The sequence below is a fragment of the Vanessa atalanta genome, chromosome 30, assembly GCF_905147765.1.
Source record: "Vanessa atalanta chromosome 30, ilVanAtal1.2, whole genome shotgun sequence".
In the NCBI taxonomy this organism is placed as follows: domain Eukaryota; kingdom Metazoa; phylum Arthropoda; class Insecta; order Lepidoptera; family Nymphalidae; genus Vanessa; species Vanessa atalanta.
In genome coordinates, this window is record NC_061900.1 from 2,249,660 (window position 1) to 2,264,981 (window position 15,322).

General features: G+C 37.7%; 1 protein-coding gene across 4 annotated transcripts in view; it reads left to right on the forward strand.

Moving 5' to 3' along the window:
* Positions 1-241: 241 nt before the first annotated feature.
* The window catches only part of LOC125075321 (la-related protein 1), an 83,808-nt gene continuing 68,727 nt past the window's right edge, over positions 242-15,322 (forward strand). For all 4 annotated transcript variants that reach the window (XR_007120191.1, XR_007120192.1, XM_047687050.1 and 1 more), the window contains exon 1: positions 242-1,058. Coding sequence is in view for 2 of the 4 variants with exons in the window: in XM_047687050.1 (XP_047543006.1) it covers positions 705-1,058 (354 nt within the window). In the remaining 2 variants the exon portion in view is untranslated. The remainder of the gene's footprint in view (positions 1,059-15,322) is intronic.

Consider the following 15,322-nt stretch of genomic DNA (forward strand, 5'->3'; position numbering starts at 1 on the left):
AATATTGAAAGACAACAAAGAAACTTTAACACATTTTAAAACTAATTATGAGTTCTTATATATTATAAAATTCCTATTACTTTCACGACTAATAAATAGTATTCAAAACATTTAAATGTATTAGTGTTTTTTAAAAAAACGTGTTTTTATGTGCCCTTATCTCGAACACATTCACTGTCATGGGTGTTTCAGCGCCATCTGGCGAAAATTGTCTTCTCTGTAAAATTAGAAGTCACAGGCTTCCGCGAGTTCCGTGTATGTTGCGGAAAATACCCTTTTTGGGCGTCCGACCACATGTGTGAATTGTGAACAAAATATGGATCTTTAGTTATTTTCAGGTTTGGAGAGCCATATTTAGTGTGATCGATACACGTAATCGATAGATAAAGTGTGCCCGGAGCGTTGTGTGTCGCTAAAAAGTTGGAACAAGTCAACGGAAGTGAATTTTTTCGATGTAAATACGGTCGATCCAGGGTCAGTCTGGTGTGCATTTTGAACTGTGCGCATATTTCTCCCTGATACTCTATAACTGCGTTCGATACATCAACATTACCGAGTTTGACCTTCGTAAGATCGGGAAAGTTCTGAATTTCGTGGGTCCGACCCGCAACATGCCGTCGTGCTAAGGGGCATGGCGGCGCGCTCGTGATCCTAGGTCGGCGCGGAGCGCGCGCCCGGTCTTATATAACGTGGGTAGCAGCGGCATGGCCGCGCGTGTGTCGGTCGAGGGCGCAGGGCCCTCGTACGCCTCTGTGCTAAACTTCAGAGGAAGTGATTGTAATAAAGAGAACATAGAGGCGACGGAGGAAGTGGCGGACGCACCGCCGCGACAGGACGACGAGGAGGAGGAGGGCTTTGTGCCGGTCATCTCTCACGCGAGGAGACCGGCCAAGAGTCGCAGGGAGCGAGAGCGCAGGGCACCACCTCGCCCGCACAAGGCACCCCAACCTCATGCTGAACCAGGCCAACAGCCAACAGCGGAGCAACAACAGCAAGCAGCTGAAGCTCAGCCTAAGAAGTTTGTTGAAGCACCCATCCCTAAGGTCAATCCTTGGCAGGTATGTAAACAAGCTGTTTTCTAATATGATTTAGCCGTACTATTGTTGTAAACAGGAATGTGTTACAACATTTCACCACAATCAATAAGTATTATGACTAAATCCTATGCTTATTGCATAAGCACTGGAAACAGACAACATAACCTCCAAAACATTTTCTTTCAATTCCAATCACTAAAGTACGGATTTATAAACTTCTAATGTTGTATTAATAGTCATTATGATAGTTGAAACAATATTAAGTATATTGGTCAAGATTAAATTGACTTTTATAGCTCTGGCAAAGTCATTAATCTTTCGAGTGGTGCAATGTTTACTTTGCCGTGTCAAAGAATTATTTCAAGCAATATTCTTCGAGTACATAACAGGAATTGTTGTTTTAATAACGGTTTATCAGATTATTTTGTTGTGTACACTTTGAATAGCCCTTTTTATTCTACAGACGAGTATAAATTCTTGTTATATTTGTACATCATACCTATAAATGATGATTAAGGAGTTGGTTAACAATGCTGTCCTTTTCTCGCCAATGTGAAATCATTAGTTTCAAAAAGAGCCAAGTGTTTCTAAATATGGACTAAATATGTTTATTTACTACCAGTCAATATTCTGTGCTTTGAGTAAGAGCAACGAAAACAAACTTATAATTATATTTATTGTTAAATACACACCCCTATCTTATTACCTATTCCCTGGTACCAGGTAATCCGAATTGTGATTCAATGGGCAATGCTGCTGGCACACTTGCTAATTCCATGCCTTTGTTATTTCTACAGTAGCGTTTTGTAAATCCAATTAAGATTTTAGTAATATATTAAAAAACAACATACCAAATTTATAATATTATTGAAGTCATTACTGAAATACTCAAATTTACGTGTTTTAGTTTAGTATAACTACTGTTTGATCTGCTTGTAGTGGGTGTCATAGTCAATCTAATGTCTAAAGGTCTTAACATCAAAGATGAAAAAAAATAATTATTTAAGTTCCTAATAAGAGAATAAAGATAATTGTATATATTGTTTTTCTAGTTTTATTTAAATTTATAATTACATAAACTACTCAAGTTATCCTAAACTAATATTATAATCGTGAAATTGAATTTGTTTGGCTTCACTAGTCAACCTATCATTTTGATATATTGCATGAAATATAAATTTTCAAAATGATAATGTGTATTTAACATCTGCCGGCATATGGAGATGAAGCTGAGGATAGAAACTAGTAATATCTTTAAGTATAGAACTATTATCTATTTAAGTAAAGATAGATTATCTTCACGGATCAATAATATTAAATGTACAATCTCTGTGTATGTATATATTTTTTCATTAATATGGTTATAACTTAGCTTATTTACCTTGTTGGATATACAAACAGTCATACTATATACATATATGCGATGGTATCAGGTGTTAGGCACAAAAAACTTGCTACGAGTTCAGTGGTTTGGCCGTGAAAGAGTGACAGACAGAGGGACAGAGTTACTTTATAGTTACCTTAATATATATATTGGTTATTGATTGATTGGTTGGTCCAAAGGTGCTCTGTGTTTTTCTGTACCCCTAATAATGTCGCTGCAAATTATTTTCAATGATCCATTTAGTAGATAAGGCTTGTAAATGTAACAATTTAGCTTTCGTATTATTAACATATACAAAATATATGATGTGTAAGAAACAATTGGCTTATTATTCTAGTCATCTGGTTACCTGCATATGTCATGGTACTGCGTTCAAACCGTAAAGATACAATAAAAAAAAATCAGTATATTTTGTTAAGAAATTATCATAACTAGCTCAGTATTTTGAATCTGGCAACATTAATAAATTGGTTCATTGTTAAATTTTTTTAATTATTATAAATATGTTACATACAAAGTCACAAAGGAAATCTTACTATGCTACTGCATTTGAGATTTGTAAATGTATTGGTGTGTGTGAATTAACCTTTTTTTGTTCGGTAATCGTCCCACAATTTATTATGTGAAATCCCTACCACCGAGTCGATTTTCCATATCGATTCACAGATAATTCATAGATTTATTATGTACAAGCAAAACCATTGACAAATATGGCCCGGATTGAGCATACATTTTATATTAAAACCATTTACGAAACGAGCACCTTCTGGTATAAGTTTTGATGAAATTAAAACATCTCTTTGCTTATTAATATATATTTATTACACTATTATTAACATTAGAGTGTTTGTTTTTTATTTTTTGTCGTAATTGGATAAAAAAAATATTTTATTCATGTAAAACCTTTATAGTTGTTACCTCATGTTAAGTTGAATTCTAAACTGGTATAAGCTTTTGTTAATATATTTTTTTTATATGTATTTATATATATACTAGTTGTAGCCAGTTTCTTTTTGGTATTTAGGAATTAGTTACCTGTTCTTTATTATAGTTCCAGCTTGCTTCATCAAATTTAGCACAGTGGTTTGGCCTTGAAATAGCACCATCCTAACAGACAGAGTTACTTTATTATTTATAATATTAGTATGTATTAATATGTAATTCTGAGTTAATTAGGTATAACACTCATACGGTCTAGTGGATATAACATATAAATGGGTATGAATTGTACGGGTTTTGCCTTTTTTTACATTGTAAACTTTTTTTGTTTACAATGTAACTTGTGTGTTATAACGATTGAAAATGTTATGCGTTTTAAGGTTGTGTGTTAGAAATTCTCTTTGTATATAAAAAGATGGTTTATTTGTGTGTTTGCATGAACCGTAAGAATAATTTTGATATGTTTTTCGGTACGTATGGTGTCACCTGCATGGTTCTTAGTTGTCAGTCTGATTGTCATCATATTATAATTAAACTTATGAATGGATTGTAATGAAATTTGATGCTTCTCAATATATATTCTGTAATGTTATGTACTCATAGCATCGGTACAAGGAACAAACACAGACTTATTACTCCTGTTACTGCATAGAGTCAGTAACTCTTGTGGGGCAATGTATACGGTTCTATAACAGCATCCCAGAAATCATTCAAAATGCACGTGTTGCCAAATAAAAAATAATAATTAAGGAATGCTTGTGTGCGAAAGGTTACTATACAATTAGTTTATGATTGATAGCTCACCTTAGAAATAAAAAAATCGCCTCCTAGTTATCTCAATTCATATTCAATATATGTAAATAATAAAACAAAAAAAAAAAAGAGCCTTTGAGTTTCTATACCGAACAGGTGGTAGTGTTTAATTTGACTTTCAATCAGTAAGTGTAATGCTTCTATATTGAATAAAGGAGTTTGAGTTTGTGTGTGAACCATCCTATTAGACATTAGCGAAATAATCCATGCCCTGTCGGCACAATCAAAAGCTATTAAGTTAAAATTGAATTGAAGGATTATTTTATTTGTAGGTGTATTAAATTTAAAGCAATCCCATTGGTTGGAACAACTAGTCAATAAAGGTCACTGGGGTGAAAGTTTTCTGGTTACAAATTACAATGTAACATTGTAATGGTACTCCTATCAATTACAGTATGTTGGAAGGTCGTTTTTTAAATGATTGCATTCATTTTTAATATAATATATATACAGGATGTTTTTAAAGATTTTATAAGATAGATTGTAGTCTAATAGTTACCTTTTTTCATAGAAAATGTATCAAGCAACTAACAGCCCCCCCCCCCCCATTTTCACGTGCAGCCGGGAACTAGTTCGAAATATTTAAGCGTCAATAGTGCAATGGTTTAGAGGGTGCCTATTTTCGTTCCCAGTCCTAGCACTATATTTTGAGTTGAGGGTAAATAGTAATTCCTATAAATGGGGGCATTGCCAATAACAATAATTAAAAAAAAAATCGTATGATTGACTAACATAAATACCAATCCGCAATTTCATATTTATGATATAAGTAAGATTAGTAATATAGTATGACTTTTCAATTTGTAGATAAAATTGACTACAGTAAGGCCCAGTTCATATTGTGTCGGCCCGACATCGTTCCGACAAATTTGTCGGTGGTGTGTTAGCGTATATGTGATACTGATTATCAGGCACTGAAGGTCGACTATTGGTTCAGGAAGAAAGACCTTAGGGCGGTTCTTCACTGATTGCATTCATTCATGCATTCTGACTGCGTTTTTTGTATTAGGAATAAAGATAAACAAACCTTAGGTTTAAGTATTTAAAGCGATTTGCTATTAACATATCTATATTGTGCACTACTAAGAGTTTATGATTAATATATCTTTATTTATAATACAACACTGTTACACTTAACTACTTATGTCCACTTCAATGTTACTTCCAATATTCCGATAACAGTCCGAAAACGTCTTTTTTTCGCAAATCCATAGTGAATATCATAGATTCAAGCTCTCGACCAATGATATCGCGTCAATTTGCTGTCAAATGTTATTTATTTCGCTTTTCACCTCTTACGGTTGGAATAGAGTATAAGCTTAAACTGATTCGCCTGCTCGATTCTATTGTGTTTATAAATGCAAATGTGCAAATAATGTAATTTATTTAGCAAATTGATGAACGTGAAAAGATTTACTGACCATGCAGTAGCAGGAGCAAGACAGTCGGCTAGCGTCGCCTTTCTCCCACGAGAGAGTTACTGACAATGTCTGTAATCAGACTTAAGACCGTCGGTCAACGACAAGACAATCGCTCGAATGTGAACCAGCCCCAAGGACCTTGGTATTAAGCGTCTCGTGTGTCAGATTCCACTCGTCGATTACAAAATTTCGTTCATTTTACTTTCATAGGATATTGTAACATTATGATATATTAAGGCACCAAGGCTTACGTAATTCGTTTTTTTTTTTTTTAATGTTTGCCTTTCGTGAATCGAGAATTCGAATGATATCGATATTTGTATCGCTTTATAATTGTATACAGAGTAGCGCCGACGTTATCGCATTAAATGAAACGACGATTAATACTAGTTTTTATAAGGCTGATTGAATTATTGAAAAAAAAAAAAACAAATAGAAGGTTATTAAAAAAAAATCGAACGAAATAATTAAAACGGAAATAAAAACAAAGTATAACACCATTATTTTGCAAAATTAGCTCAATAACCTGTAAAAACGGCTACCGCGCGTCAGTGCGAGCGCTGGACGCACCCGCTCACCCGCTCCCCGCACAGTCCCCTTTGACTTTTAGTTAATAATTTGTGAATAATGTTAAAGGATGTCGTAAATTCATGAAAAAAAAGTCCTGTGGCCAAGTTCATGCATGTATTTGATTGTTTTTTGCGTTTAGTCTTAAAACGACATATATTATTAGAGGTATCATTTAATGCGTTGACGTAACAAACACATTGAATATAGTTTATTCCAATCGAGGGGTAAACCTTAAAATAAAATTAATAATACTAACCTTACTTATACGTAACCCGTGTGATGTGCTAAGCTTCGATCTATATTGTGCTTATTAACAATCTCTGTTTATAATGTTTGAAACTAACATACTAGTTTTAATTTTGATATGTATGTACCACCCACTCATCCTACCGTCAAACAGCAATATTTAATTTTGTCGTATTCCAATTTGGAGGGGGAGCGAGCTTTTTAAATACAGGGACAAGTGATATAACATCTAAGTATCCAGAGTTAATGGCATATTGAGGATGTAAGGGTTTATATATCTTTATAATGGCTGTTGTTGCCACGCTGTTTACCAGGTTGCCTACTCTACTCTACTATCTCAGCTAATTTTTTTTTAATATTTATTATATATAAACAATTGCGTCAAGAGATATGCTCACGAATGAATAAAGTTACTTTAATTTATTATCTAGTTACTAACCTACCTACATAGTTTAATATTATGTTATGCACTTAATTCACAGTTATATGCGTAATTAACGTACAACATATTATATAATATGTGATTAAGATATTGTATGTTATATAATATAGATACAATAACCTGGAATTAACGTCGAGAATACAAATAAATTATAATTACGATTGTCACGTATCAAACAACAGTACTGTTGTGTTCCGGTTTGAGAGATGAGTGAGCCAGTGTAACTACAGGCACAGAGGACAACATCTCCGCTTCAAATGTTGGTGGCATATTGGCGTTGTGAGTTATTGTTAATATTTCTTAAAGCACCAATGTCTACTGATCCGTTGGCTCATCCGCTCAATGATTTGATAAAAAAATAATAATAATCGTACTTACTCGGTTTTGAACCCCACAATATTCGATTAAGATTCAAGCGTTCTAACAACTGTGCTTTCATGACTCTATAATTTATAGTTCTTTTTTTATAAAACGTTAGAAAATATCGACCTTTGATTCTTAACTTGAACTTTGGTTCTTAAGGTCGAATAATTATCAGACCTATATAATGATATCTCGTATGTTTAAAGAGCTAAAACTATACCCGTCTCTTTCATATACGTCTTAATTTGTGTGCTAGAGTAGAACGGTGTTATTTTAACTTAAAAATTTATAGATAAGCTTCTATCCTTTACTGAGTCTATAATTTATATATAGTATTTATCTATCTTTACTTCTATACTTATATTTTAAAGGGGTAAATTTTGTTTGTTTGTATGTAGGCGGTAATCTCCGGCACTAATGATTCCAGGTAGAAAGCTACATTATCCTCGAGTGCTGTTCATAGTATAAAACAAAGTCGCTTCCCTCCGTCTGAACACTTGGATCTTTTAAACTACTCAACGGATATTAATGCGGTTTTTATCAATAAACAGAGCGATTAAAGGGGGAGGTTTATGTGTATGTACTGAATGAATGCCATGCCATGCCATGAAATGCCATTTGCCGTCACGAAGTACGACCTCATAAATATAGCCCATAAACTATAATCTGTTTCAATTGAAGAATGATTAGTAGATTTAGGTATGCCATGCGGTTTGTTAATAAATCAGCTATATTGCACTAACCGTTCTTGATTAATATATCTTTATTTATAATACAACACTGTTACACTTAACTACTTATATTCACTTTGATTTTATCTCCAAAGTTCCGATAACAGTGTCGTCCAGTTTGTATGTAACGCGTGAATTCAATTTCAAATGTTGTTTATTTGACATGTGATTAGAATAGGGTATGTACGTATTAAAGAGTTCTAATATGTGAATCGAATGGCGTAGTGGTCACTGCGTCTGGCTCCGAGCCAGAGGTCGCGGTATCGATTCCCGTTTCAGTCAATTATTTCAATTGCCCTGCACGTTTTCGGAATATAAACGGCAAATTACACGTAAGTAGGAGCCAGCGAAACCGGGGGACGTAAGTTTAATTTGGATTGTGTTCAAATTTTAAACAATATGTGTTTTAAATGTTGGTTATATTTCTGATATCGGTCAAGAGTTTGAAGTTGTGTGTGTGTATACGTTATCCAGTTTTATCTTAGTAATGATTACTACGAAGCTTTGATTGTTTATATGTTTATACAGACAGAGAACGCGTCGAAAAAACTGCGTCCAACTCTTGGTCAATAAGTACACGCACACTAGTACAGTAGTATGACGTTCGGCGACTGTCAAGCGTAGCCGTCACGCACACCGAGATGATAGGGTTGTCTCGTTTGTTTGTTCATTTGTAGTGCGACACTCTATCGATATATACAAATAATACAAAGAAATTTTGACATTGAATTGATGTGACATTGGCATCTTGTATAATCTGTGGTGATTAGGAAATTTGGAAGTAAATTTAAAATGGTTATAAGTAGTTGAGTGGACTAGTGTTGTGTTATAAATAGAGATATATTTATCTACTAGCTGTCCCCGCGACTTTGTGCGCGTTGTTTGAGTTGTAAGTTATTTGGATATTGTAGCGTGATTTTGTTTTTATTCTATATATAATTCTAAAATAGAAGTAGCCTAAGTTACTACTTATTACATCCGCAATCCGCCAGTAAAAGTTCCATCGAAATCGGTTCAGCCGTTCCAGAGATTAGCGGGAACAAACAAAGAGACAGACTAAAATTGTAAAAAAAAAATGTTTTAGTATACATACATATGCCTTTAGTCAAAATGGGTTATTTTAATATTACAAACAGACATACCAATTTTATTATTTGTATATTAACAAAACGCTTGGAATATGTAGTTACGGACGGGTTAGCTGATGGTAAGTGATCACCGCTGCCTATAGACGTTTGCGCCGTGTGAAATGTTAGTTTAATATGTTAGTTCCATTGTGTCTGTAGTTACTACTCGTTCACTCTTCAAACCGGAACACAACAGTACCAAGTATTGCTACTTGACGGTAGAATGGTACCAGCTGACGGGCTTGCATTTATACCCTATAGTGTTCTGGTATAAAGTAGATTTCTACCAGTTTTTTTTTTTATGAAATCGTTTGGCGGCCGAGCAAATGGGCCACCTGATGGTAAGTGGTCACCACCGCCCATAGACAATGGCGTTTTAAGAAATATTAACCATTCCTTACATCACCAATGCATCATCAACCTTGGGAAATAAGATGTTACGTCCCTTGTGCCTGTAGTTACACTGGCAAAACTGAGTACTGTTTCGCGGTAGAATATCTAATGAGTGGGTGGTACTTACCCACACGGGCTTGCAATAAGCGTTGCCACCAATTGTTTTTTTTTAGAATTGATTCGTTCATTTTTGAGGTTAAATCTTACATACGAACATATTGCGAGTTACTTAACACATATCTTTAAATTTTGCTCGATTCACACGATATCTTTGTAAATTATAGCCCTTGGGTTGTCCTAAAGTATAGCCTATATTATTGTAAAGTTTCATTAAAATCCATTCAGTAGTTTTTGCGTGAACGAGTAACGAACATCCGTACGTACTCGCGAACTTTACTTATAATATATCTCAGTTTTAATACCTTCTACAGATCCATATAATGAATGCAAAAGTTTGGCTGAACGGATCCGAATGAAACTTTTCACAAAGATAGATCTTAGTCTGGAAAAATACGTAGGTTGAATTTCAACTCGATTCCTCTCAAGCGAACGAATCCACGGGCGGAAAATCGTTGCGATGTTACACGACTCAGCTTCCAATATCGATCACGAACTTGACCCATATATATGACCTTGAAATATATTCATAGCGGCGTGATTGTATAATACGGTACCGGTAGGTGTGTCTGTGTGGTACCGATCTCGGAAGTGATTGATTTCGATACGTTTATTTATGAGTTTTGTATTGTAGTCGTGAGAGTTTATGCGTAGGACTTTGGTTTAACGGTTTTGATAATTGTACCCGACCTGTGTTGGGAACACAAGATCTTTGGGTTAATGAGCTAAGTCAGAGCTGACTGCGTTTAGGCTTGTTAAGTGTCAGTTGCGTATGTTTATTATGTAAAGTACGAAAAAGTATACAAACTACTTTTTTACTATTTCAGTCGGTTACGATTTCCCAGTTTTTAAAGTACGAGAAAGTTCACATACGACCTATTTCATTGTTTCATTCGGGTACGACTACTTATTATGTAAAGTACGGTAAAGTTCATATATGATATTTATTTTATGATATTTGACATTTTCATTATTTCATTCCGTTACATCTCCTTTGTAAAGCGCATAAAAGTTCATATACGATCTTTTCTAATATTTCAGTCGGTTACGATTACTTATCATGTAAAGTACGGTAAAGTTCATATACGAACTTTTTCATTATTTCATTCAGTTACGATTACTTTGTAAAGCGCCTAAAAGTTCACATACGACCTTTTCCATGATTACAGTTTGTTACAATTGTATAGTCAGAGAAAGTTCACATACGACCTTTTCCATTAGAACAATTGTGATATGTTTGCACTTGTTTTATAGAAGTCTGGTGCACCGTGTATACTGTACTATTTACGTCGTGGGGTGGGGAAGGTCAAGGTTAAGAGCTAAAGGTACATCGAAGGGTGGAGAATGAAGGGATATTGAACCAATCATGTTTTATAATTTTTATGTATGTGTGTGCTTAGCTGGGCCGTCTCTGTGTTCAGTTGTTTTAATTTTATGTAGATAAGCTATTAAGCCACTTTTTGTTGTTAGGGGATAGTGCAAGACAGTTTGGTTAGGTAGAACAGCGATAGTTAGTAGTCTTGTGTTCCAGTTTGAAGGATTAGTAAGCCAGTGACGTAACATCTTAGTTTCCAAGGTCAATGAGACTTTGGTTTTATGAAAAATATATCTTAAAGCTCTAATGTCTATCAGTGGTGATCAATTTTTGATAGTCGCAAATTATACGATTTGACGACATCCGTGGTCGATTAGTGTTTACACCGGTTTTCATGGGTACGCCACTCCGAGGTTCCGGGTTCGATTCCCGGCTGAGTTGATGTAGAAAAGGAGAAATTTTCTTTGTTGTCTGGTGTCTGGGTGTTTGTGGTACTTTTGATTTTACTACTTACATTGGGATCAGATATATATATATATATTGTAAGTATGTGTACGGAAAATGAAATTAAAAAAAATCGTACTAAGTCAAATTATTACATAACGAACTAGACACGTAAAATTTCCAGCGATATCAATGTACGACTAATCTTATCAATGCCAAGTTAATAGATAAATGACGTTTCTAACCTCAAAACGACACGTGTTCGTTCGAACACATCGGTTGTTGTGTATCGTGTTTGGTACGCCACGTTTTCGATTATTTGGCTTTTTGGATTGTTGTCTTTGCCTGATAAAATTTATGATATTTTAAAAATCGTAATCATAATGTTCTTTTTTCAAGTAGTCACATAAAAGTGCGTTCTTATTGTCGTGTGATGTAGCCACGTTTTCGGTTACTGGACTTATTGGATGATTGTCTTTGCCTGATTAACGGTTAATATTGAATAAATTCTATACTCAACGTAAATTGTCACTTTATATTATTTAATTTTATATACGGTTATCGATTCGGTATGTAAATTTAACTAAGAAAAACGAATAAATAAAAATCAACAATTTACATAAGTATATTAATTAATTTAAATTAAATTTTTATATATTCAATGTCATATTATAGAAGTAATGTATTTTCGCGTTCGCTATCTTTGATAAAACAAAAAAAAAACTTAAATTATGCTAACAAGAATTCCAATGTTCTCAACCACCGTACCGTCTCGAGTTTTACATAAATCAAATTGTAAGTAGGTACTCGGAATAAGATTTAATACATAATAAAAAAATATTACAATGCATGTAAGTTCAATATTCGCTATGTAACTGTGTTTTAGTTGATATTTTCTTTCGAATGTAACCTTTAACGAGCTCCCCCCCTCGCCAAGGTCACGTGACGTCACCCAGCCGTTGACATTAAATGCCCTACGTCATCTGGAAGTGAGCCAGTGTAATAATTTGGATGTGTATAATTATATTAAGGCTTTCCGCGAACGGGACGGTTTTGTGGACGTTTATATTAAAATAATCACTACGTCTGAACTTGAAATTAGACGTCCTGACTTTTGACCCGACTTGCTACCTACCGGGTCCAAATAAAACAGTTCAGTGCACATACGAACACACACATACACACGTATTGTAGACTAACTACATTTAAAACAATGTCCTCTTGCCGCGTTTGTACGCTAAAAACTCGTGTACCACAGTTTTCCGTGCAGTGACGGAGTAAGAATACAATTCACTGCCCCTCTCTCTCCCATGGGTGTCGTAAGAGGCGACTAAGGGACATCTGAGCGACCATCTGCTCATCTGGTGGTAGGATGTCAATCATCCGCCTGGCTTGTTACCACCGTACGCATGGTGAAACACTCGTGAAGTGGCTGCTTGCAGCCGCGTTTCGAGATCAGCCGGCGTACAGCCAGTGCCCGAGCGCGCATTGTCGCGATAAGTGTTGGTCCGGTGGATGTTGCTGTTGAACCAATGCTGGAGGAAAGTATATTGACCCGCCGGTCAGGGACACCCGTAGAAACGGTTGTTCCGCTGGCCGCCCGTGGCAGAGTACAGGGGCCCAAGCGTTCCTAACCAGCTCGCGAGGCTGCCCCACCAGGCCACGCATAATCCCGGTGTGGACCGTCGTGCCGGTTGGTGACCGGACGGTGGGGTCCCGGCGGCCACTACCGGGAGGGTTCGGGGGCCCTTCCGCCCGGCGGGTCGGTTTATTTTCTCTTCTGGCAACTTATTGGGGAAACACAGCTCCACACTTTGACCGTCCTTATCGTGGCAACGCATCGCTCGCTTCACGTCTCTTCCTCTTTTTTCCCCCTATCCATGACAGTGCATAAAAGAAATGACGGTCGTACAGCGGTGCACACCCCCACCATTCCCACGCTGTTTGAGGTTGAGTTCGTTAACATCCGTGGACTCCACGCTAACCTCAATGCTGTCCACCACCATCTCGAGACAGCACGGCCAGCAATGTTGTTTCTGACGGAGACTCAAATACTCCGTCCTGTCGATACCAGCTACCTTAATTATCCCGGCTACATGCTTGAAGAATCCTTCAAAGCGAAAGCCGGAGTATGCTTGTTCGTCAGGACGGATGTTTGTTGTCACCGTCTGCGCTGCTTGGAGGACCCTTCCTTCTCCCTGTTAGTGGTACGTGTGGACTTGGTTCGTCAGAGTCGGGTCTACGTGTGCCTCTACAGATCCCACAATGGTGACTTGGAGACAAGCCGACTATTTGACCATCTTAGTCGGGTGGCAGATGCTGCGCAAGAGCAGTTTCCTAACGCGGAACTGGTGTTTTTGGGGGACTTTAACGCTCACCATGAATCATGGTTGAAGTCCTCCAAAACTGACCTTGCAGGAAGGACTGCCCATGCTTTCGCTCTCACGCATGACTTGACCCAGTTGGTTGATCAGCCCACCAGGATCCCAGACATTGACGGGCAAGCGCCTTCCCTACTGGACCTTCTGCTGACTAGCCACCCGGTGGAATATCAGGTTGAGGTTCGGGCTCCACTTGGTTCTTCGGATCACTGCCTGATATCTACCAAAGTGCCACAGGCCAAGCTGCCGCCACCAACGGTAAGCAAACGTCGCATTTGGCACTATAAGTCGGCAGATTGGGACGGTTTGCGCGATTACTATGCGTCAGTCCCTTGGAAGGAGCGTTGCTTCAGTGAGAATGACCCGACAGCTAGCGCCGCTGCTATTGCTGGTGAGATCCTGTTGGGGATGGAATACTACATTCCTAACTCAGACCTCGCCAGTAAGGGTACGCGTAACCGTTGGTTCACTCGCGAATGTGCCGATGCTGTGTCTTCTAAGCAGGCGGCTTATCGCGCGTGGATCAATGGCTGCGTTAGTGGGGCATCTAACATTGACTCACTGAAAGCAACCTACAATAAAACTTCCAAGTCTTGTAGGAAGGCATACACAAGAGCGGATGCACAGCGCATTGCGCGGTTTGGCCATGACCTTATTTCACAACCTAGAGGCTCCCGTAGCTTCTGGCGTCTGACCAAATCTGTGCAAAGCAATTTCTGTCAACCTTCGCTGCCACCGCTCAGGTATCCGGACGGATCGCTAGCTCACAGTCCGCAGGAGAAAGCTGATCTTCTGGCAAAACTCTTTGCGGATAATTCCGTAATCAATGATTGTAGTGCGCTGCCACCAACAATTCCTTCATGTGGCTACACGATGCCTGACATCAAAATCAGGCAACGTGATGTACGTGCAGAGCTACAATCACTTGATGTGCGGAAAGCTAGCGGTCCCGATGGAATACCAGCCATAGTGCTGATGAAGTGTGCAGCGGAGCTGTCTCCTGTGTTAACGCGCCTGTTCCAGCTGTCTCTTTCTACAGGATGTGTGCCGGATTCTTGGAGAGAAGCTAATGTGCAAGCGGTTCCCAAAAAAGGGGATCGATCTGACCCGGCAAATTATCGGCCAATAGCTATCACCTCAGTTCTTTGTAAGGTGATGGAACGGATCTTAAACAACCAACTGATCCATTACCTAGAAGATCACTGTCTAATTAATGATCGTCAGTACGGGTTTCGACCAAAACGGTCCACAGGTGATCTTCTAGCGTACGTAACACACCTCTGGGGTGAAGCTATCGATAAGCGTGGAGAGTCGTTGGCCGTCAGCCTCGATATCTCCAAGGCTTTCGACAGAGTCTGGCACAGAAGTCTTCTCTCCAAGCTGCCGGCATACGGTCTGCCGGTTCAGCTCTGCACCTGGATTGCTAGCTTCCTACACAAGCGCAGCCTTCGCGTTCTAGTTGATGGTTGCGCTTCAAAATCCCATGTAGTGAATGCTGGAGTCCCCCAGGGGTCTGTGATATCCCCCACGCTCTTTCTTCTGCATATCAATGATATGCTCTCTCTCGGGAACATACATTGCTATGCAGATGACAGTACA